Source organism: Schistocerca piceifrons, chromosome X (assembly GCF_021461385.2).
Source record: "Schistocerca piceifrons isolate TAMUIC-IGC-003096 chromosome X, iqSchPice1.1, whole genome shotgun sequence".
Taxonomy (NCBI): domain Eukaryota; kingdom Metazoa; phylum Arthropoda; class Insecta; order Orthoptera; family Acrididae; genus Schistocerca; species Schistocerca piceifrons.
In genome coordinates, this window is record NC_060149.1 from 169,701,026 (window position 1) to 169,725,693 (window position 24,668).

Consider the following 24,668-nt stretch of genomic DNA (forward strand, 5'->3'; position numbering starts at 1 on the left):
CAAGTGTTGATCTAGGCATAACACAGTTTTCAGGCAGGAACAAACACATACAGACAAGGGAAAAAAATTTCATATTTCCAGAAGGGGCTAGTGAGGTGGCACCCTGGAAATATTCTAAGTTCAGAGTTGGCGTGGCCGCATGGGACGCTCGGCAGGCCGACCACGTGGTGCCGGATGTTGGCCAAAGCAAGAAGGGTCCAGCCCAAGCGTGTGGCTGGGAATTCCATGGTGATGCTGTGTCAATGAAAGAGACTTGTATGCCGAGAGTGCCAAAGATGGCGGACTTTGTGAAACCATCATGGCACACATTTCACAGTTCGTATAGAAATTAAAAGTAGCCAGATGAATCATGATACCTCAAAAAAAAACATGTACATTACTATTATTTGCACGATGATTCTGATGGTGTAATCAGATTTTCAATATCTTTATTAATTTAAAGTTTAGTATCTGACGGTAAATTATACTAGTAACACCCAGCAACAAATTTCCAAAATCCAAATGGTTCATCCAATTTCATTGATTGACATGCCTTTAGAAAGCTATTAGTGTAAACCTAAATTAGTATAAATTACAGGCATGTAACTTGAACAGTACATGAAATATTGGAGGTCAAAGAGGCCGATTACTATCAATCCTGTCAGGCCATAAGTACTCCACAGTTACACGAAAAAACGGTGGCAGCATGTTTATAAATATATTTATTTACCTGTCTTTGTTTGTATCCAGTATATCCTATTCATGAAGAAATTGGTTAAATATTTACTGTGTTTTAGAAAGCACAGACCTTAGGCTACTGGCCTACCTTTTGTTTCTATTCCTTTGATATATATTTATTTGATTTGATTATGTATTTAATAATGTGTGTTAGAGCGTGTTTATGGTCCAGCTGTAGGAATATTTATTTAATATCAATTTATTCAAATGTAAATCCAGTATTTCAAATGTGTTTCATTATGTTTGTGAATGTGTGTTGGCTTGAAGACATGGTGGGAGTGCTCTAGCCAATCACAGCACTCATGAATGGGGAGAGGCTGGATGTTCAGCACAACGGACGAATGGTGGCGAGACAGACTTGGAGTGTGGAGCGGTTTTCACATGGTTGCAAGAGATAGAAATACTTTTGAGTGGGGAATTGTGAACTTGTGAGATTTCCAAGGTTACTACAGTGAAGACATAGTATGCGTTTAGAAGTGAATATCTCACAAGCTATGTTGTCGTTCATAACTAATTACACGCAGTAGGAATCTATTGTTTCCCTGTAATTCAACTTATATTTTATTTAATTGCTGGACCATCGACACCAATACGTGTTTTGCAGAAATATAGCACATTCTCAAAAGTACTTCTACTATCGTACTCATCATTTAAAGTCATTAAGATAGTACCTGCAGATTTTATTTAATTGCAGTCTTTCATTTATAAATTTCCATACTGCATTTAAAATTCGAAATTGCCAAGAGATAGGAAACTTTGACCATTCGATTCATGTGTATATTCTTATTGTATACTGTAGACTCAGCAGTATTTGGTTTGTAATGCGGCAACTACATATCCCAGTCCCTAGACAACGGAACCAGCCAGAACTTTTAATATTTCAACTATGAGTCTGAGGGTATGTAATTGAGGGCCAACACATCAACACCATTTCATTTTAATGTTTTTTAAAGCCTGCAGGCTGCTGCAATGTCTGGAAAGGAGGGGGCTCTACAAGGACCACTGTATGAAATACATTGCATAATGAAAACTTTGGCTTAAGTATTAACAAATGAAAGGAAAAAGTTATGAGGTGTAGAAACAAGAATAATAAATGGTTTAAGATCAATACTAGAATAGGTAAAACAAAAGAAATATAAGAGTAAATTCACACACAATGGGTGAATCAAAGAAAAAAAAGCCTCTTCACTAAGCGATACTTCACAACCTAAGACATCATCTGAAGATAAAAAAATCACACTTCTCTTTTTGTTGCATATTCTGATAATACTTGAAACAAAAATGAGTTTTACGAAAAAATTGACTCTAGCTTTCAAACTGAATGCTGTGAGTATTTTAAAGTTGTACAATTGATTCTACTGTCTTATGGAAAAATCTATTAAACAATTGTTTTTACATACATGTTACTTAGAGATACTTGTTTGGAGACTCTTCTGTGTTCTACAAATATTGCAATTGCTTCCAACACATAGTTCAAGGCTTCCTCTTCCAGATATAACTGTGCTTATTCATAATTCTGTAAAATCTTGCTATGAGATGTATGGTTTTTTGAAGACTGTTTCTCATCAAGAGGTAATCATTTTATGGATCTTACATTTTTTTTTTTTACAGCTGCTCATATTAATTCAATTTTATTCTGAGAGTTCTTAGTGTAATACAAGGTTCTAACACATCTGATGACAGCCTTCTTCATTTTGCAATATTGTCTGCGCTGAAATTCTGCAACAGTCCTTCAGAGTATGAATGCATGCACAAACCAAGCAGGTTACATGCATAGCAGAGGCTTTTGTGAGGTGGCCTGAATCAGTACAGAGAATATGCCCTAGTTATCTAATGAGACAGCACACAATGACAGCCAGATGGTGCTGCTGAATAGTGCAGACATGTGCTTGGAGGTGAGCTGGAATGAAAGACATGTCATTTGCCAGGGCCTGCAAAGCTGGTGGATGACATGCTCCATTGACAAAATTGACATGCCCTGCAATCATTCCCAAATGATTTTGCAGAAACTATTTGGTAAAAAAATATGATTTTTCTGTTATTTACAGTTTTATACATCATCCTCTTGGTGAAGTGCTTATCATTTCATGAACGGTCATACTTACTGTGTTTTTTGCGTATAAGTAACATCCTGCACAAACTTCATATAGTTTGCAATGAAAAATAATGGTCACTATGATTCAGTATTTGGCACATATTAAATCATACACAGCTGTGTAACAAATTTAGCTAACATATATAATTTTTCTTTACACTTGGAAAGAGTTCTACATTTACCTCCAATCATGAGAAAATGGATTTTATGTACGACACTCAGCTCTGCCTGCCATGCCACAATAGAGCAAAAGAGACATATTCACAACCATGCATCGTATATCATAAACAGCTAAAGACATCAAAATAAGGTTTTGGCAAATTAAAGCATGCAAAGAGACGAGTATTTTGCCATATGGTTAATACACAAAACTTCCTTATCCATGTTGATAGAGCAGTAGCTATAAATAAAAATTTTTTTTTTCCATGCAGTACTGAAATTTTTGTCACCAGTTGGTTATTTAACAAGACACACTGTTAATAGATTCCATCATAACAGCTAGTGCAGTAACATGTTACCAAGGCGAGTTAGTGCAAATTATACAGTTTTTAACAAAATAACAAAATTAAACCTGCCAAGAAGAGAAATGTAGCCATTACTCACAACTGATGATGCTTCTTCAAAAGAAGAAGGTTAACAATTCAGGCAAAAATAAATTGCTAATTCTATTGCAATTTGGGCAGAATCCCATAAACCATCATATTTTTAATAGTGAACAACTGGAGTGGAAACTTATTAAAGGATTTTCTTCTTGCACTTCACTTCAATGATCTGAGGAATACAAAAATAATTCACAGCAAGTAGTGTAATTTATTTTTGTTCATATCTTCATTCTGAACGAAGTGGTGAACTTCACATAAAACATCTATTATCTATTATACATATTTGCTGCACATACCAGTGCATGTGAGTGCGAGTACACCAAATGCAGTGTCACCACGCATGTGTATTTAAATCAACCACCAACTGTATTATTGTTCTGTGTTATTTTTCGGAGGTTTATGAATAAAATCATATTTGTATTACTTGGATCAGTTTCATGTATTACATGGTTACTACACGATTACTTTGGTAGTGACCACTTTGTCGGCTTCTATTAACAGACAGGGTATCGTTCCACCAGTCTATCCATTCACTTTTCCTCCATATGATGATTCATCTGAGGATTGGGAAGCTTATGAAAAAAGACTCAGATAGCATTTTTTGGCTTTCGATGTGACAGACTCGAATTTGTAGAATGCCTTATTCCTCTTGCAGATTCCATCTACGGTGTATCAATTACGGCATCAGCTAGCCTCTTTACAAGAACCGACAGCTCTTACTTTTGATCTGTACAACCACCATTGCAAATGAATGGATGTCACAGCGGTGCGAGCTGATTCTACTGATGTTGCAAGAAAGCAAACCAGTCATACAGGATCAGAGCAGATGAACGTCACGGTCTTGGGCGTAAGTGTCAATTAATTACTGATGCTCATAATGACTCTTATGCAGACTCTATGGTGAGCAACACAATAATCTGTTTAGCTAGGGACAAGGAAGTATACCCAGAAGGCTTTATTCTGTGAAAACCCTCTGTCGGTAGAAGTTTTGCAAATAGCACAATATTTTGGCATGAAAAGGAAAACGAAAACTGGTTTTTGGAATATATGAACCTTGAGGGAGAGTAGCAAGCTGACACAAGTGATAAGGGAAATGAATAATTATAAGCTTGATATCCTGGGACTGAGTGAAGTGAGGTGGCCAGAGTTTGGTGAAATGCAGATATTAGATGGAATTACGTTTTTATATTCAGGATGTGAAGAGGAAGAGGAACACTGGGATGGAGTTGGGCTATTGTTGACCAAGGCAGCAAAGAAGAGCCTTCTAGAATGGAGACCTGTGTCCAGCAGGATCATGACTGCCAGATTTAAGATGACGGTCCGAAACGTGATGCTTATCCAATGTTATGCCCCCACAGAGACATCAGAGACTGAGAAGAGGGAGGAATTCTACTACCTGCTACAAGAAACTGTAAGGAAAGTGAGCAAGAAAGATATCCTCATTGTTATGGGAGACATAACTGCCAAGGTGGGAGATAACAATGAGGGTTTGGAACAGATAATGGGGGTACATGGCTTGGGTGAAATGAATGATAATGGGGAAAGATTTAGTGACTTCTGCATGAGCCATGACCTTGTAATAGGAGGCACCTTCTTTCCTCACCAGAGATGTCACAAGATAACATGGGTATCCCCAGATCACATTACAGAAAATCAAATTGACCACATCGCAGTATCCAGGAAGTTCAGGAGGAGCCTGGAAGATGTGTGGAATAGAAGAGGAACAGACGCAAGTAGCGACCACCATCTTATTGCTGCCAGTTTCCAAATGAAGACTGTGGCTTCCAAAAAGAAATTCGAGCCAAGGAATAGAAGATTCGATGTAGGTAAACTGAAAGATCAACAGATAGCTGAGGGGTTCCAGCTGGAACTCTGGAATAGATTCCAGGCACTGGAACTTGAGATGGCCGAGGATAAGGACATGGAGGAAATGCGGACAGAAGTTAAGAATGCTTCTGTGCAAATGAGTGAGAGACAACTTGGCTTTAAAAATCAGCTGTGGCGAGATTGGATGCCTGAACATACCTGGAGGAAAATCACCCATAGGAAGGAAGCCGAGGGAAGAGTAAATCAGAGCAGGACCAGGCAACAAAAAGCACAGGCACAAGCTGATTATAGAGCAGCAGATAAGGAAGTGAAAAGGAGTGGGAGAAGAGACCACAGAAGATAGATAGATGAACAGGCTGATAGAGCAGTACAGTCAGCGCAGAGGGGGGGGATGTGAAAGAACTATATGATATCACTAAGATGCTCTCAAAGAAAAGCTTCCAGAGGACCCGTCCAGTAAGGAATATGAAAGAGGAGATACTAACTACACATGAAGAACAATCACGTAGGTGGAAGGAACACTTTAAAGAAGTTCTAAATAGAGACCTCGGTGGGGAGGTAGAAGAACAAGCATAAACGGAATACAATGATCCTAGTACCAGCATTGGTGTAAATGCACCCACGAAAGCAGAAATTTTGATAGCACTGAAGCAGATCAAGAATGGGAAGGCTCCAGCACCAGATAATATAACATCTGAGATGCTGAAAACAGACTTGGACACCACTGTTGAGTTATTGCACATCCTCTTACAGAAGATATGGAAAGAGGATAAACTGCCAACAGATCGGAAATGAGGTATTATCGTGAAAATAACTAAAACAGGAGATGTTACTAACTGCAACAACTGGTGGGGCATTAACCTACTGTCAATACCAAGTAAGGTACTTTCGAGGATCATTTTAAATCGCATTAAGGATTCTGTGGAAGCACAACTGAGGAGAGAGCAGGCAGGTTTTAGAAAACATCAAAGCTGTGTGGACCTTATCAATACTCTCAGAATTATTCTGGAACAAAGTGCGGAGTGGCAACACACCCTCTACCTTACCTTCATTGACTTTGAAAAGGCTTTTGACTATGTCAATCGAAGAGTCATGTGGGATACTCTTGCAAAATATAGCATTCCAATAAAGATTATTAACATCATCAAGGAAATGTCAGGTGACTATGAATGCCAAGTACTACATAATGGAGAACTAACAGAGCCTTTACAAGTTAGTTCAGGAGTATGACAGGGGTGTATTCTTTTGTCAACACTACTTCTGTTGGTGTTGGACCATGTGATGAAGAGAGTGATGGGGGGAAGGAAGAGAGATGTACAATGGGGGATGACCTTTGCTTAATGGCACAACGATATCGAGACATCAAAGAGAAACTGGCCAGGTTACAGAGAGAGTTGGAAGTTGCAGGCCTCAAGATAAATGTTCGCAAAACTAAAGAAATGCGAGTAAATTCGACCATCACGAATAGGCTGGCCATTAATGAAGAGGACATAGAACAGGTCCAATCTTTCCTCTATCTCGGAAGTATAGTCACGACTACAGGAGGCGCTGAGGAGGACATCCGTAGTCACATTCGCAAAGCAAATAGTGCGTTTGTACAACTGTACCCTGTCTGGAGAAATAGGAACATCTGAAAGAAGACCAAACTCCAGCTTTTCAATAGCAATGTGAAGGCTGTTCTGTTGTATGGTTGTGAAACTTGGAAGGTGACTAACAACATCAAAAACCAGCTCCAAGTTTTTATCAACTGCTGTCTCTGACATATTTTAAATGTGAGGTGGCCAAATATAATGAGAAATGAAGATTTTTGGAGGGAGACAAACCAGCAACCAATCAATATACAAATCAGAGAAAGAAAATGGAAATGGATTGGGCATACAGTGAGGTAACCAGATGAAGCTATTGAAAGGATGGGTACGGATTGGAACCCTCAAGGAGTTAGAAAACGTGGTCGTCCCAAACAGACGTGGGAAAGGACGATTGAGAGAGAAGCTGCAGAGGATGGGAAAACCTGGAGTGAAGTGAAGAGACTTGCTAGAAATTGTACCAGATGGAGGAATTTTGTCAGGGCTCTATGTTCCAGAGGGAACGACAGGAACTAAGCAACAATATTTTGAAGCTTCTTGGGCAGCGGGTGACCAAATTAAATTGTGGGATGATGTGGCAGTAGTGTCACAAGATGTGACCACTACAACGACAGATAGCTTGCACAACGAAGTGACAGTGGTGGTGGTAGGCCCAAGCAGCCACAACCACCACAATGCCAGTGTTGGCGTTTTTTGTTTCCATCTTGTCCTTTCTGCTTTTTCCAGCACCAATGTTTGGCATGCCCTAAGTACTAGGCTACTTATCGTGCTTCAGGGAAGAAAGGCCATACTGCCTCCTTGTGTCGTTAGCCGAGGATTCCTCCAGATATGGAAACAGATGTAACCTGTGACTGCACTGCTTGTGACTTCTCCCAAGTTGTTTATTGAGTTAAGTGTTTTTCAAAATGGTTGAAATGACTCAAAGCACTATGAGACTCAACATCGGGTGGGCAATACTTTTCTCAAATTGACTTTTCTGAAGTGTATCTGTGGATAAAGAGTCTCACTGAGTTCTGGATTTGAATACTTCTTTAGATTCTGGATGATATTTTTGTCATGGGCTCCTCCACGGCCTATTACTTGAAAAATTTGCGCACTTTGATTTCTGTCTTACAGTCTGCAGGCTTATGGGTAACATTGCGAAATTTCAGTTTTTTCAATCTTGTACTGTTCATTTGGGGTATTGCGGGATGGGGTTCACCATCTGCCAGACTGCTGTTACATCTATGCCTTATCCATGGTGGAGCTTCAGGCCTTCCTAGGGAAGATAGCCTACTACCACATATTCCTGCCAGGCGTGGACACATTGGCCCACCCGTTGCATGTCATGTTACGCAAGAATGTACCCTTTGCTGGACCCCGGATTGCAAATGTGCTTTTCAAATGTTGAAATTTAAAGTCGTCCCCTTGTTTAGCTATGGTCTCTCCAGACTAGTACACAATTTTGACAACTGACGCCTCACTGTATGGCCTCGGCATGGTTCTAGTGCACTGATATATCAATGGCTCTGAATGACCTGTTGCTCTCACATCTCACTCTGGCCCAGAAATGTTACTCTCAGGTGGAAAAAGAGGCTCTAGCCATAGTTTATGCTCTCCAGAAATTTTATGTGTTTTGTAAGGCTCCAAGTTTCACCTTATTACTGAACATAAGCCCTTGGTTCCCTTGTTTAACCCCCACACTCCCTTGCCTGACAAGGCAGCATACTGCCTACAAAACTGGGTACTTCTCTAGTCTCGCTAAAATTACTAAATCCATTTTTCACCTATGCCAATGTGGATGCCTTGTTTGCCTTCCACTGGGTCCTGCTCCTGACTTTGATTGTGAAGAATTGCTTTCCTTCCATCTTGATACTGAAATGCAAGCCATGGTAGAGGGTTTCCCCATTAAAAGCTCACACATAGCGACTGCTATTGCTGCTGACCCAATTCTCTGCAGGTGGTTTGGTTTGTTCAGCAGGGCTGGCCAGATTAAATCACAGGGTCGGGCTTTGGACCCCTGCACAACTATTTTCCTTTCAGTATTGCCTCACTGTTTTTGATGGTATTTTGCTGTTGTCACAGAACACCTCTCTCCTTGAGGTTATGGTGTGTGTTTCACCACCTTCTCCGCCAGTGCCATTGGGGAATTTTGTGCACTGAAGTGTTAGCTACAAGACATGTTCCTTGGCCTGGGATTGATGGCAAAATTGTCCATTTTGTTGCAGCTGGTGAGCAATGTGTCTGAAAACAGGCAGCTCCCAGGGCATCTTTGCCCCCTGGCCAGCTCCACACCAGCCATGGGAGTGCATTCATGTAGACTTTGCACGTCCCTTCTTGAACTCCTATTGGTTCTTGGTCATGGATGAGTTTTCTCAGTCTCCTTACATTCTCTGGTGAGCATCAATGTTGGCTGATGTCACAATTCATATGCTTTAGAGGGTTTCTCTATTGAGGGGTTGCCTTGTACCTTAGTTTCTGTTAATGGGACCCAGTTTGTTTCACACACCATTCAATTGTTTTGTCATCACGGCATTTGTCATGTTACGGCTCAACCATTCCACCCTCAATCACATGGCAAGGTGGAACGACTAGTTTGTATGATCAAACGAAAAAGTTTGTTGTGGATTCCTTGTCAGACGACACCCTTCTCCGTTTTCTGAGGATCTACCACTTCATACTTATGGGGGAGTGGAGGCTGGCCGAGTTGCTTCACAGCCAGCAGCCATGCATGGTCCTCCACCTTCTGCGACCTGCGCCACACCTGATGCAGTCGGGTTCATCCAGATGCTTCATGCTGGGATCGCCGGTGTGTGTGAGTGTTTGGTTGCTGCACCAAGTGGATACAGGTCTTTGTTGTCCACTGCCAGAGATGCCATCTTTGCGACGTCTGTATGGCCGATGGGCTGGTGGGGTGCCACTTTGACCAGCAGCGCCCCTGCTCCCTGCCAGAAGCTACTAGTCTGCGGGTGCAGCCCCTCATCGCTGCAGGCCTTCCGCTGCCCTCAACCTTGAGCCAGTGATTGCCTGCTTCGAAGGTCCACTGCTGCCAGCCTGCTGTTCTGGTTGGTCCAGCTCCACCAGCCCCTTCTCCATCATTCCCTCAGCGATAACTACCACTGGATCTAGCCTGTCTCTTCCACACTTGGTCCTTCCTGCTGATGACAATGAACAGACTGTGATGGCACCCTGCTCCCTGCTGTCATCATGCACTGTGCGGGCCCACTGCTCTCAGGCACGCCCACATCTTTGTGTGTTCTGGCCCCATGCGCTGGTAACTGCCCAGCACATTATCCTGCTGCCACTTGTCAGCGTCCACTGCTGCTGCTCCTGATCAGATGGATGAGTCTCTCATTGGGCTGCTGGCATCTTTTCCATCACCTGGGCGCACTCTTTACATGAGGGAAATGTGTGTACCCTGCTAATAGTGCATGTGAGTGTGAGTGCACCGAGTGTAGTGTCACCATGCATGTGTTCTTCAATCAACCACCAAATGTATTAGTATGGTCCTGCCACTACAGGCCATCTGTAGGAAGCGTGCACACAGCACGGATCCGCCACACCTTCTACCAGCAACTCACGCATATATATGCATGCAGCAATGCTGACTTACACTAACTATGTCTTTTAGTTTGTATCGCTCATATCATTATAGCATTTGTTCTGTGTATCGCTTAAGTTACATGTTCTGTATGACCGCTGTCTTGTTATGTGTGGAGTCATGAGAAGCTTATTTTTGTTCAGAGGTTTATGAATAAAGTCATATTTGTGTTAGCTGGATGGTTTTCATTTATTACTTGGTTACTACAAATTTATAATCTATCTTCACCTTAATAAGCACTCTCAAGACGTTCATATAGTAATGACCATCATTTTTTTTGTAACCTTATTGACCACAGCTACACCTGCATCATCTGCATCTACATGGCTTCAAGAAGTTCATATAGTAATGACCATTATGTTTTTTGTGACCTTATTGACAGAGCTACAGCTGCATATACATATACATCTACATGGCTACTCTGCAAATCACACTTAAGTGCCTGGCAGAAGGTTCATTGAACCACCTTCACACTAATTCTCTATTATTCCACTCTCAAACAATGCATGGAAAAAACAAATACCAATATCTTTGCATGCAAGCTCTGATTTCCCTTATCAAAAGAAAAAAAATATTACGATAATCATTTCTCCCTATGTAGGCCAGAGTCAACAAAATATTTTTGCTTTCAAAGGAGAAAGTTGATGACTGAAATTTCGTAGAGATTCTGGTGCAGTGAAAAATGCCATTGTTTTAATGACTTCCACACCAAATCCTGTATCTTGTCCATGACACTCTCCCCCTATTTCTCAATAACACAAAACTTGCCGCCTTCTTTGAACTTTCTTGATTTATTCCATTAACCCCATCTGGGAAGCACCCCACACTGCACTGCAGTACTCTGCAAAAAATAAAAAAAATTGACAAGTGTACTGTAGACAGTCTGTTTCATAGGCAAAACGGGCATCAAACTGTGCATTTTCATCTTCTTGCAGCGTAATGAATAGTCCATTAAAATTTGGGCATGCAGCCGTGCAAATAAAATATGCACCACTGATATTTTGGCCGCGTATCGTCCAGCCATCCTCAGAGTGCATCACAAGACTGATGACAAGATGTCAAGTGCGGCCTTATATGCTCCATCATGGCAGTACTGCACATGAGGGTCACAGATGCTGCTCTGCAGCAAAGAAATACGCTTACACATGCACCGCCTGTGGTGAAGGCATACAGGTATTTGATTCGCTTATCAATGTATGATCGGCAGCGGTGACACAATGACGACATCTCTGCAGTTTAATTACCCCAAGAGCTGAATTCCGTGCTTTGTCCAAATTAAAACCATGATCTCCATTTATTAAATTATTAGCTAATCTAATCTCTATACCTTCCTTGAAGACAGATTCCCAAAAGGAAGAGGTGGATGTTAAAATCTTCACATCACTGTAATTCATGAAATGCCCTGTATCAATACAATGTTCGGCCACAGCTGACTTGTCTGGCTGTAATAAGAATGTGTATCTTCGATGCTCCACACATCTCTCATGAACAGTGCATGTTGTTTGACCTATGTACGACTTCTCACAATTTCAACAAGGAATCTGATACACACCCACTTTATAAAGCTGTAAATCGTCCTTCACAGAGCCGAGTAAAGCTGCAATCTTCGTGCGGGGCCAGAAGATCACCTTAACACAGTGTTTCTCAAGGATACGGCCTATCTTCAAGGAAAGAGCACCCACATAGGGCAAAAATGCACTAGATCTGAAGGAATTACTATCTTCTTCCCCATCGCATACTTGTATTCTAGGTTTTGCATTGAATGCTCTACTAATTTCTGCAGAGAAAATCCATTCTATGTAAAAATGCTCGAGGTATGTGAGCTCTTCTTGCTAATTGTCTTTATTGGATATACAGTGTGCCCTATGCACTAAGGTCTTAAGGACGCCAATGGTCTGTGAAGGGTGATGGCAGCTACAGGCATGAAAATATAGAATTGTGAATGTTGGTTTCCAATATACGGCATGTCCTAATATGCCATCAACTTCACGGCGAACGACAACATCCAAAAACGGGAGGCAACTGTCTCTTTCTATTTCCATAGTAAATTTGATGCTAGCATGGATGGAATTCAAATGCTCAAGAAATAGATGTAATTCATCCATCCCGTGTGGCCATACCACAAATGTGTCATCCACGTACCTCCAGAAGACCGTTGGTTTAAAACTTGCTGAGTCCTATGCCTTGTCCTTGATGTCTTCCAAGAATAAATTAGCTACCAGAGGAGAGAGGGGGCCTCCCATAGCAACACCATCAATCTGCTCATAAAATTCACCATTAAACTGAAAATAAGATGATAAAAGCTCATGTTCAAATAAGGCCATAATTTATTATCAAAATGTTGGCTGACAAGAGACGTAGGTGGACGACACATTTCTGGTATGGCCGCACGGGATGGATGAATTACAACGATTTCTTGAGCATTTGAATTCCATACATGCTATCATCAAATTTACTATGGAAATAGAAAAAGATGGCTGCTCCCCTTTTTGGATGTTGTCATTCACTGTAAAGTTGATGGCACATTAGGACATGCCGTATACCGGATACCAACAAATACAAATCTATATCTTCTTGCCAGTAGCTGCCATCACCCTTCACAGGCCGTAGGTGTCCTTAAGACCCTTAGTGCACAGGGCACACTATGTATCTGATAAAGACAATTTGCAAAAAGAGCTCACATACCCCAAGAGCATTTTTACATCGAATGGATTATCTCCACAACAAATTCGTAGAGCATCATTGCAAAACCTACAATGCAGGTATGTGATGGGGAAGAAGGTAGTAATTCCTTCAGATCTAGTGCATTTTTGCCCTATGTGGGTGCTCTTTCCTCGAAGATAGGCCGTATTCTTGAGAAACACTGTGTTAAGGTGATCTTCTGGCCCCCATGAAAATTGCAGCTTTTCTCAGCTCTGTGAAGGACGATTTACAGCTTTATAAAGTGGGCGTGTATCAGATTCCTTGCGAAAATTGTGAGAAGTCGTACATAGGTCAAACGACATGCACCATTCAGGAGAGATGTGTGAAGCATCGAAGATACATACGCTTATTACAGCCAGACAAGTCAGCTGTGGCTGAACATTGTACTGATACAGGGCATTCCATGAATTACAGTGATGTGAAGATTTTAACATCCACCTCTTCCTTTTGGGAATCTGTCTTCAAGGAAGGTATAGAGATTAGATTAGCAAATAATTTAATAAATAGAGATCATGGTTTTAATTTGGACAAAGCACGGAATTCAGCTCTTGGGGTAATTAAGCTGCAAAGAAGTCGTCATTGTGTCACTGCCACTGATCATACATTGATAAGCGAATCGAATGCCTGTACGCCTTCACCACAGGCGGTGCATGTGTAAGCGTATTTCTTTGCTGCAGAGCAGCATCTGTGACCCACATGCGTAGTACCACCATGGTGGAGCATATAAGGCTGCGCTTGGCATTTAGTTGTCAGTCTTGTGAGTCACTCTGAGGATGGCCTGACGATACGCAGCCAAAATATCGTTGGAGGAAATTTTATTTCTGTGGCTGCATGCCCAAAATTTAATGGACAAGGCATCACATTAGATATTTCTAACAGAACAATGCTGTATTTTTGCTGCAGAGTTGAAGTGAGACAATAAACTCTCTCGTAACTCTGAAGCTGTGAACGCCCTGACAATTTCCAGAACTTTGACAACTACTTGTCAAAGTCAGTGTTGGTGATCAGTTAAAATATTATGAGAAGGAAAGTTGCTACTCACCATATAGTGGAGATGCTGAGTCACAGATAGGCACAGAAAAAAAGACACTCACAATTAATGCCAACTCAGCGTCTCCGCTATATGGTGAGTAGCAACTTTCCTTCTCATAATATTTTAATGGATTTTCCATTGTTTGATCAATTAAAAGATATTTTAAATGAAGGAAGTCACTCCCTGACTCTGTAGTGATAGGGTTGGGAAGATGGTACACTATTTGCTTTATTTTTTCATAATTCAGAGGTAACTTAAGTGTAGGAAGAAAATTCCTTGGTGAGTTTTAGTAACACCTGCTCACCATTAAAATCAGACTGTCACTGAGTTACAGGATTCCCCTGAAATTGCCACAGACAGAGCAATTTAATTGCCCCAAGCTTTTTACCCTTTTTTTTCTTCGGGGAATCATCAGAGAGTTGAATTTTGATCAAAAACTTAAATTATTCTTGTTTCCAATTTTTTTTTTTTTTTTTTTTGAGAAGACACATCTGAGGCTACATAATGTCACCTCATTAACATGTTAGTGCAGTTGTAATTGTGAGTAAATCTTATAACAGTGGTTTATTAAGTGAGGAACTGAGCACAAGTCAGGACAATAGCTTAAGAAAATGCACATCCTCACTATAGAAATAAATGTTTAACTCCTACACTTTCCACACTAATGCTCATTTCAGCAGTTATCAATAATCCTTACAAAATTATATTATTCTATTGAAAAATGTCTCTAGTTACTCATATATTATGGTAGATAAGAAAGTTCAGCACGGTAACCATTTGGCAAAATACTCTCCTCTTTGCACGCTATCATTTAGTAAAACCCCGTTCCAATATCTTGAAATGGTTATGACATGCAAAGAATGTTATAAACAGTTATCTTTCGCTCTGTTGTTGTGTGCACAGGTGGAACACACACACACACACACACACACACACACACACACACACACACACACACACACACGTCTAAGGAAAAATTCAAGATGTTAGCAAAATTTCATAAACAGCAATATATGATCTAATATAAACCAAATACAAAATCATAGTGACCTCCGTTTTACATTGCAAACTATTAGAATTTCACTAAGGGTGTTACATAAATGCAAAATATCAAAATAACTATGTCCATTAACAAAATGATAGACACTTCACCATGAAGCTGACATGTAAAGCTACAAGATGCAAAAGAATATTTTTTTTACCAAATAGTTTATTTAAAATTGTATGAGATATATTACAGACAAGGGAAAGCATGCATGATATTCTACTCTTATATTCAATTCTTTTATCTTGGCGGCTCGCGCATGCCCGCCCAGACGTGGGAGATTGCTGCATTGCCAGTTGCACACGACGCACGCGCCAATAGAAGCAGCGCCATAGTGTAGCATAGTTCGCAAGCTTACGTTCAGGGGGGAGGGTGCAGTTCATGAAGTAAAGCCACCACGGCCGCATGAACCCTTTCGCCACTACAAAGACGTGCTCCCTGCATTCCGCGCTGTGTGCGATTTTGTCACTGCAATACTCACCTGTGCACACACATCGTGTTCCGACTGCTTTGACACTCTTATCATTCGATTTCACAAAAACTATTTGGCCCAAAAATTACATTTTTACACATCTTCTTGACTGATATCTTCCCCCGATAAGTAACTTAATTTTCATTCGATGTTCAACGCAGTTATTATGCAGCATTAAATATAGTAAACCATTGCACGAAATTTTGAAGAGTTTGCAGAGGTAAAAGTCCATAGTGTATACTTTCCGTATGGTCGATTTTAGTTGCCACAATGTTGAGAATGAAATGCGGACAAGATACCTAAATTTCATATAAAATTTACTGTATAACAATATCTCATTTAAGTACCACATAGGTGTTGTATGTAATATTGAGAAATATTCCGTCTTTCGCGACTGTAACAAAAGTTTTATTTACACTGAGCACGTTTGGATTTATTTTAAAGCACTTCAGTCAATCAAAAGGAAGTAGACAAAATACATTAAACAAAACTGTGGACTTACAAAAACATTAGGACTTGAATATACCGTCTATCAGTGAAGTGCTCTGAGCTATGTCAAATATAATTTTTGTGTGTGGCACACACAAACATCATTTATTTGCTAAAACACTGATCAGCCAACACAAATGTTGAATATTGTGTTACCACAGCACAAAACTACGAAAGGTGACTTGGCAATGGAGGAGACAAAATACTGTCCTCTGAAGATGCTTCAAAAGAGAGAAACGCGTCTGGTCTAAATAAGTCGCTTATTTCAGTTGCAGAAGAGGAATATATTTCAGTATTATTGGTAAAACTGCGACTTTGGAACAAAAACAAGAAAGAGAACATGAGTACCATTGTGTATGTGCCATAACTTTCATTGATTGAAGTGCTTTAAAATAAAGCCAAACGTGTCCGGTGTAAATAAAACTTTTATTACAGTCGCGAAAGACGGAATATTTCTCAATATTACATACGACACCTATGTGGTACTTAAATTAAATGAGATATTGTAAGACAGTAAATTTTATATGAAATTTAGGTATCTTGTCCACATTTCATTCTCAACATTGTGGCAACTAAAATCGACCATACAGAAAGTATACGCTATGGACTTCTACCTCTGCAAGCTCTTCAAAATTTCGTGCAATGGTTTACTACATTTAATGCTGCATAATAACTGCGTTGAACATCGAAACAAAATTAAGTCATTTATGGGGGGAAGGTATCAGTCAAGAAGACGTGTAAAAATCAAATTTTTGGGCCAAATAGTTTTTGTGAAATCGAATGATAAGTGTGTCAAACCAGTGGGAACACCATGTGTCTGCACAGGCGAGCAGTGCAGTGATGACAAAATCCCGCACAGGGCGGAATGTGGGGAGCACGTGTCTGCAGCAGCGAAAGGGTTAATGAAGAGACAAAGCACTAGAAATTTCAAACAATTGCATTCAAACGAATATAATTAGCGAAGTAAGGCACTTCGATATTGTTTTTAAATAATGAAAATATTAAGCATCGCACAAGGTTTGAACTCAAACCTTTCACGTAGAAGTCCAACACCTTAACCGTTACGCTAATGCAGCTCGTCCGACTACAGTACGTCTTAATGACTCTAACACGTCACGCAAAATACTGACGAACACTGTTGGTATGACTATGAATTACTCACGCTTCGTCGAAGTACAATAGGAAATAAACAATTACTGCTGTTCTTTATTGCGAAAAAGCGGTTCGTGAGATTGATACAAACACCTTTCCTTGCTATCGCCTGAATTAGGAGGCTTATTGCTTGTTTGGATTAATTAATTAATAGAATATGAAGCAATTGGTATACAGAATCCTTTTTCCAAACTTTCTATAAAAGAATGTCTGCTATCAAGACATTGCTTTTGTTCTATTACTTTATTTATAACTGAACATTTCTAAAACTGAAGACACTCGTCCATGCACTGCACTGCAGTGGAGATCTGGCAATGTAGTTCTCTGTTCATTGGCTGACTGTGTTTTGTGATGTCAGATGCGCAGAATGAACCTAAACTCGACTGCCAACATAAATGACACGCACTTTAGGGGCACTGCTGCAACTTGGCTAGTGGGCTAACCCACGTTCCTTGTGTACATCCATATATGTGTTTAACTTCACTGGACAGCATGGCATCCTTTCTGTTCTCACACTAACCCATAGTTCTAGTTTCCTCCAAAATTATATCCTAATTTACCCAAAAGGGATTGCAGTATTCCAAAAGGAAAAATTATTGAAAGAGTGTGATGAATGTTTCTAGAAAAAATTGTCATTCAAGTTGTCTGAGTTTTAGGCTTCTTGCAAAGTGCTCCTTTTGAGATTGTAAATACTACATCACAAGTGGACCCATATCTTTGGTTCCTCCATCTACAATTGCATGATAAGACAATCTTGATTCCTTAGGGTATCAGTATTATTCTGACAGACCATTATCAATATGTGGACAATTTAGATTTGAAAGACTTGCTGCAGTAAAGTACATTTTGAGGCTTATTCCTACAATCTGTGAAAAAATCATAGTGTAAACTGTGAGGTTGATTTGTGAGTCATGCTTGGGTAGCTCAGTCGATAGAGCAATTTCCCCTGAAAGGCAGACAACCTGAGTTTTTGTCTTCGTCTGGCACATAGTTTCATTCTGCCAGGAAGTTTCATATCAGTAGATACCCCAATACAGAGTGAAAATTTTATTCTGAAAATGATAGCACAGATTGCAGTATGTGGATGCAGGTAGATAATCATAACCTGACTGCCTTAACACTTCCTGTCATTCCCTGAAAGCAAGTCTACAATCATGAAATTACACTTTTCCACATGGCAGTTCTGAACTCACATATTGACTGATCTGCTTCCATCCTACTTCTAATTCATTATGGCAAAGATTACAATAAGCCACATCACGGACAAACTACATCATCTTTCATTGCCTGAAGTGAACACTAACATTTAATGCTAATAACTTCTGGAGCTCCAGTACTTGAGCAAAGTTCCACTTGTAACATATCTACCTAAGACATCAAAGTAATTAAAACTGTAATAATACCGAGTAGCTCATAGCTGTCCCAATCATGAGACTTTACCCAGAAAAAATCACAATAACTTCGCCAGTCCTCTACCTGTTTCGCCAGTGTAGTTTCTTCATAGCAGCTCTTGTGGTCTGTCTGGACTACAAGATATCCTTCCACCTGAAGGTCTAAAAAGATTATTCTGCAAATTTTCTCTTCTCTTCAGCTCACCATCCTTTCAATTTCCTTCATTGTCAAGCAACTCCATAAGAAATAACTTAAATCTCTCAAGTTTCATCACAGTCTTAAGAAGTGTTCATCTTTGTTTGTATAATTTTCTTCTCTTTCTTTATTCTATAATGGTTTTATATTTAGTTCACCACATCATAATTAATTGCTGATTACTGAGTTGAATTTATTACGTGCAGGAAAATATTTGAAGGTGATGTGTATGAGGATTATCCAAAAGTGGCATGGTGTAAGTTTCTGAAACTACAACCAAGTAAAATCCTAATCACCTGGCTTTCATTCAAATTAATTTTTCCTTCTTATTGTATTTCAAAATTGGGCTTGTCTCTGGAAATCTGGAGTAAAAAGACACTCAATGGCTGCTTACATTCTATAACATGTCAAGTACAGCAACTGTAAGTCTTTTAGTTTTTCATTAATGGTGTGCTACTTTACTAATAGTTGCATTAACATATTTGACCCAAGCATGTTCATCACAATACCTGTAATGCGACAACAAGTCTTGGCCTCTGGATAGCATTTGTTGTACCATCACCCAGCTGTCCCTCGTCATTATCTCCCCAGGTGTAGACTTCACCTTGGTCACTACATGCAACACAGTGTAATGAACCTGGAAAAAAATATTTTTGATCCACAATGGGTTGAGTAATTACAATCCATTTAAAATGTGACACTGCACATTTATTTAGAAAACATATGTGTACATATGTCTGTAGAACATTTATTAAGGAAACATAGCTGAATGTTGGTCTATTGCAGAGAGCTTGTAACTATTAACTGATGTTATGTTTCTAATTACCTTCATTTTTTGTTGGAAATTCGCTTTGTTAAGAGGATATTTATGTGCCCTGTATACATGGGTTCTAAAACCAGCTTTCTCACGGCAAATGGGATGTGTGGAACTATTTGATATCATTGTGTCAGTGGCAGTGGGTTTCCCATTAATTTTGATAGGCAACTTTTGACTGATGTTGGTTTGGCAATATCCAGGAAGTTTAATGTATTATTTTGTTTGTGTCCTATGACTAATATTTTCATGTGTGTTACTGAAGGTGCGAACAATGGGTTGTTTTCGTCAGCAGTTCCATTAAATATTAAAACTGTGTCATCTACATAACTCCAGTAGTAATGTATTCTCTGTGTTTTATTGTTATTACCATTTTCCATGTGGTTTTATAGGCAGTTAATAAATATATACTTTTGTTCATGTTGCAATGATTTGTGCAAATATAACACACTAATCTTTCATCAGGAGCACATATATTTAATTGTTATGTATTAATACACTGTGCTGCATTAGCACCTCTTTAAAGTAATTGTGCAAAGTGAAGTATGACCCAAAACAGAGCTGAAACAGCCAGTGGACATACATGCAGTCATGCAGTAAGTCATCTGCATAGTATCATCAAAAACATTTACATGATAGCACATCTTTAGGCAAGAAATACATCATACATTTTTTGTCATTTCTATATATGAAAGTATATGCTCTGAACCTGATTTAGTCCATAGCAATATAACAAATAAGTGATAATCTACCTAATAGTATAAGTACCACAAATAATATTTGAATAATTTGGATGCCTCTATGCCTGATGACGACCATTAGTAGCTCAAAAGATAGTGATAATAAATTAGTGTGATAAGATTAACAATTTTTAAATATTGTGACTTATTGTGGTGTATACATTTATCCTTTATTATAATAGTCACAGAAAACTAATCTGTTAGTATGGCTAATGACTATGGCAACAGGGTGCTCTGCACACGAATGCATATTTTAGTATGTACAAAGTATATCCATCATAGCTATAATGACTTAATAAATCTGGAGTACTTGTCAAGCTACAAAGTAACTGAATAATTTCAGACTATCAAAGTATTTGACTTATAATCTCATTATTCTCCTTACAGACAGTGTTAGATATTTATATATTTCAAAACTCACTAGTTGATGAGGCCTCAAAGTTTTATTACCTGTTGCAATACAAATTATCTTCTTGCCCTGTAGTGATGCAACCTTTCGAGGTCTTCTTACATGGTCATCAGTCCCATGACCTAAACGGTGGTAATCTCCCTTCCCCCTAGGGACAAAAATGTATTGAATATTGGTTTATGACATAAAAATAAATACAAAGAAATTTGAATGTCACATTATAGTATTTTACAGTCCTCCATATTTTACACTTTGAAGGACTGCAACACTACTAAGAGCTGGAGGAGGGGAGGGGGGCAATGGGAGAGAGGGCTCTTAAATTACATTTTACTGAGGCGTTTACATTTGAGGAATCCACTGAATGTTGTTAGGACTTCACTGAATTATTAATTGCTTCTGTATTTCTAGGTTTGTAAAATGTCTGTTCTGAAGTCTTTGATTGCTTCTCAACACGTAAACAACAAAGATAACAAATGAAAAATCAAATGAAGAATGCATGAAATATTTGTGAAATACAGATTGTATCTGTTAATGAGAAGTACAATGTGTTCTGCTACATAATCATAAGCCACTCTGAAAAACCATTGTCCTAAAATATTAAGCAATGTGAATAACTTAAATGTTCTCAAATTCCTGGTTATGAAACACATTAGCATATACAAGGGGTGGACAAAAATATGGAAACACCAAAAACACAACACATTACCATGTCTAACACAATCTCAGAAACCTGCTGGCATTCAAAACAGCTCATAGTCATCTCAGAATCGATAAACATAGGTCCTGTATGATTTTTAAGGGAATCTTGTACCACTATTCCCGTGAAATAGTGGCACGTTCAGGTAACGATGATGGAAGTGGATAGCGATTACACACCTTCCTTTCCAAAGTAGACCACAAAGGCTCAATAATATTGAGATCTGGTGACTGTGGTGGCCAGGGGAGATACGAGAATTTATCCTTGTGCTCATACAACCATTCCTGGATGATGTGAGCTGTATGAAAAGGGGTCCTTCATCTTGGAACACAGCATCACCACTGAAGAACAAACACCATATCATGGGATACACCTGATCAACCAAAATGGTCATATAATCCTTTCCAGATATGCAGCATTGCAGAGTAACCATGGGGCCCGTGTCATACAACAATATGGCTGCCCGTATGATCAATGAAACCTCACCATGTTTCACTCTTGGGACATTAACTCTGCCAGAAGTTGGAAAAAGTGAGATACAAGACTTGTTCAACCAAATTACTTTCTTCCACTTCACCATAGTCCAGTTTTATGGCTTCGGAACACTGTTTAACAGTTACAGGCATTTGGATCATTTGGTTTTGGAACTCCAGCTCGCCCTCCAATTCCCTACTTAGGGACCTCCCTTCATGTCGATGAAATCTTCTCGGGCTTCCATCCGGGTAGCTGTGTCGAAAATCCGCGACGTTTTGATGAATGTCATTTGAAACGTCGTGGATTTTCTATGCAGCTACGCGGATGGAAGCCCGAGAAGATTTCATCAGCAGCATACACCGGGAAAGCCTGCATCCCTTCATGTTGTTTTGCTGTTGACTGGGTTCGCAAGTACAACACACAGTTCTGCAGTGACTTTTTTAGCTGTTGAACTTCCATTTTTTTGTCACGATCTTCTTGAATGACTATATGTCACAACCACTCAACACACACTTCACCTGTGTTGTTACTTAGCAGATGATTTTTTTTTGTGCATTCCCTGTGTGCAGTACATATCTTGACATGTTGCCTCTTGAAACACCAAATATATCAGCTACCTTGGTTATGGGAGCACCCACCCACAATTTGCCCATATTCAAGTTCACATAGTTGCAACATAAAGCACTCACAACTGCACAGAACACTATTCTGATCACAACTGACACTTGCAGCATACTGAGGACATAGCACAGCTGCTGTTCATGGTCAAATACAACAGCACAACCTACAGATTTGGCTAACCCCTGCATTTCTCACAGAATTTCCACATTTTTGTCCAGCCCCTAAATTACATAAAACTAAGAGGTGCTTAACACCAAGGACTATAATTACTACAAGGTTTAATGATATTACAATACATATTGGAAAATCTTACGCAAAATCTTCACAACACTGAACAAGTGATACATTAGAATCTATGAAACAGAGTTATGTTCACTGGCAATTTTATTTTTGTAACTTGGTTAGGGTTTTTGGTTGCCTAAAGCACAATATTTTGAAGCAAAAGTTTAAATAGTATGAAACGGTCAACACCACAAATTCATGTATTTCATCTTAACTATGTGATAAGAAGCAGTGTGTATGAGCTCATGTAAATCATGTGGCAGTTCCCCCCCCCCCCCCCCCCCTCCCCATCAGTCTACTGACTGGTTTGATGCGGCCCGCCACGAATTCCTTTCCTGTGCTAACCTCTTCATCTCAGAGTAGCACTTGCAACCTACGTCCTCAATTATTTGCTTCACGTATTCCAATCTCTGTCTTCCTCTACAGTTTTTGCCCTCTACAGCTCCCTCTAGTACCATGGAAGTCATTCCCTCATGTCTTAGCAGATGTCCTATCATCCTGTCCCTTCTCCTTATCAGTGTTTTCCACATATTCCTTTCCTCTCTGATTCTGCGAGGAAGCTCCTCATTCCTTACCTTATCAGTCCACCTAATTTTCAACATTCGTCTATAGCACCACATCTCAAATGCTTCGATTCTCTTCTGTTACGGTTTTCCCACAGTGCATGTTTCACTACCATACAATGCTGTACTCCAGACGTACATCCTCAGAAATTTCTTCCTCAAATTAAGGCCGGTATTTGATATTAGTAGACTTCTCTTGGCCAGAAATGCCTTTTTTGCCATAGCGAGTCTGCTTTTGATGTCCTCTTTGCTCCGTCCGTCATTGGTTATTTTACTGCCTAGGTAGCAGAATTCCTTAACTTCACTGACTTCGTGACCATCAATCCTGATGTTAAGTTTCTCGCTGTTCTCATTTCTACTACTTCTCATTACCTTCGTCTTTCTCCGATTTACTCTCAAACCATACTGTGTACTCATTAGACTGTTCATTCCGTTCAGCAGATCATTTAATTCTTCTTCACTTTCACTCAGGATAGCAATGTCATCAGCGAATCGTATCATTGATATCCTTTCACCTTGTATTTTAATTCCACTCCTGAACCTTTCTTTTATTTCCATCATTGCTTCCTCGATGTACAGATTGAAGAGTAGGGGCGAAAGGCTACAGCCTTGTCTTACACCCTTCTTAATACGAGCACTTCGTTCTTGATCGTCCACTCTTATTACTCCCTCTTGGTTGTTGTACATATTGTATATGACCCGTCTCTCCTTATAGCTTACCCCTAATTTTTTCAGAATCTCGAACAGCTTGCACCATTTTATATTGTCGAACGCTTTTTCCAGGTCGACAAATCCTATGAAAGTGTCTTGATTTTTCTTTTCCATTATTAGCCGTAACGTCAGAATTGCCTCTCTCGTCCCTTTACTTATCCTAAAGCCAAACTGATCGTCACCTAGCGCATTCTCAATTTTCTTTTCCATTCTTCTGTATATTATTCCTGTAAGCAGCTTCGATGCATGAGCTGTTAAGCTGATTGTGCGATAATTCTTGCACTTGTCAGCTCTTGCCGTCTTCAGAATTGTGTGGATGATGCTTTTCCGAAAGTCAGATGGTATATCGCCAGACTCATATATTCTACACACCAACGTCAATAGTCATTTTGTTGCCACTTCCCCCAATGATTTTAGAAATTCTGATGGAATGTTGTCTATCCCTTCTTCCTTATTTGACCGTAAGTCA

At 39.6% G+C, this 24,668-nt stretch overlaps 1 protein-coding gene across 1 annotated transcript in view; it reads right to left on the minus strand.

Annotated features, from left to right (window-relative positions):
• The window catches only part of LOC124723043 (E3 ubiquitin-protein ligase HERC2), an 819,840-nt gene that overhangs the window by 91,175 nt on the left and 703,997 nt on the right, over positions 1-24,668 (minus strand). The window contains exons 74-75 of the mRNA XM_047248222.1: positions 20,893-20,999; positions 19,398-19,525 (exon numbers count right to left, since the gene is read on the minus strand). Coding sequence (XP_047104178.1) covers positions 19,398-19,525; positions 20,893-20,999 — 235 coding nt within the window. The remainder of the gene's footprint in view (positions 1-19,397; positions 19,526-20,892; positions 21,000-24,668) is intronic.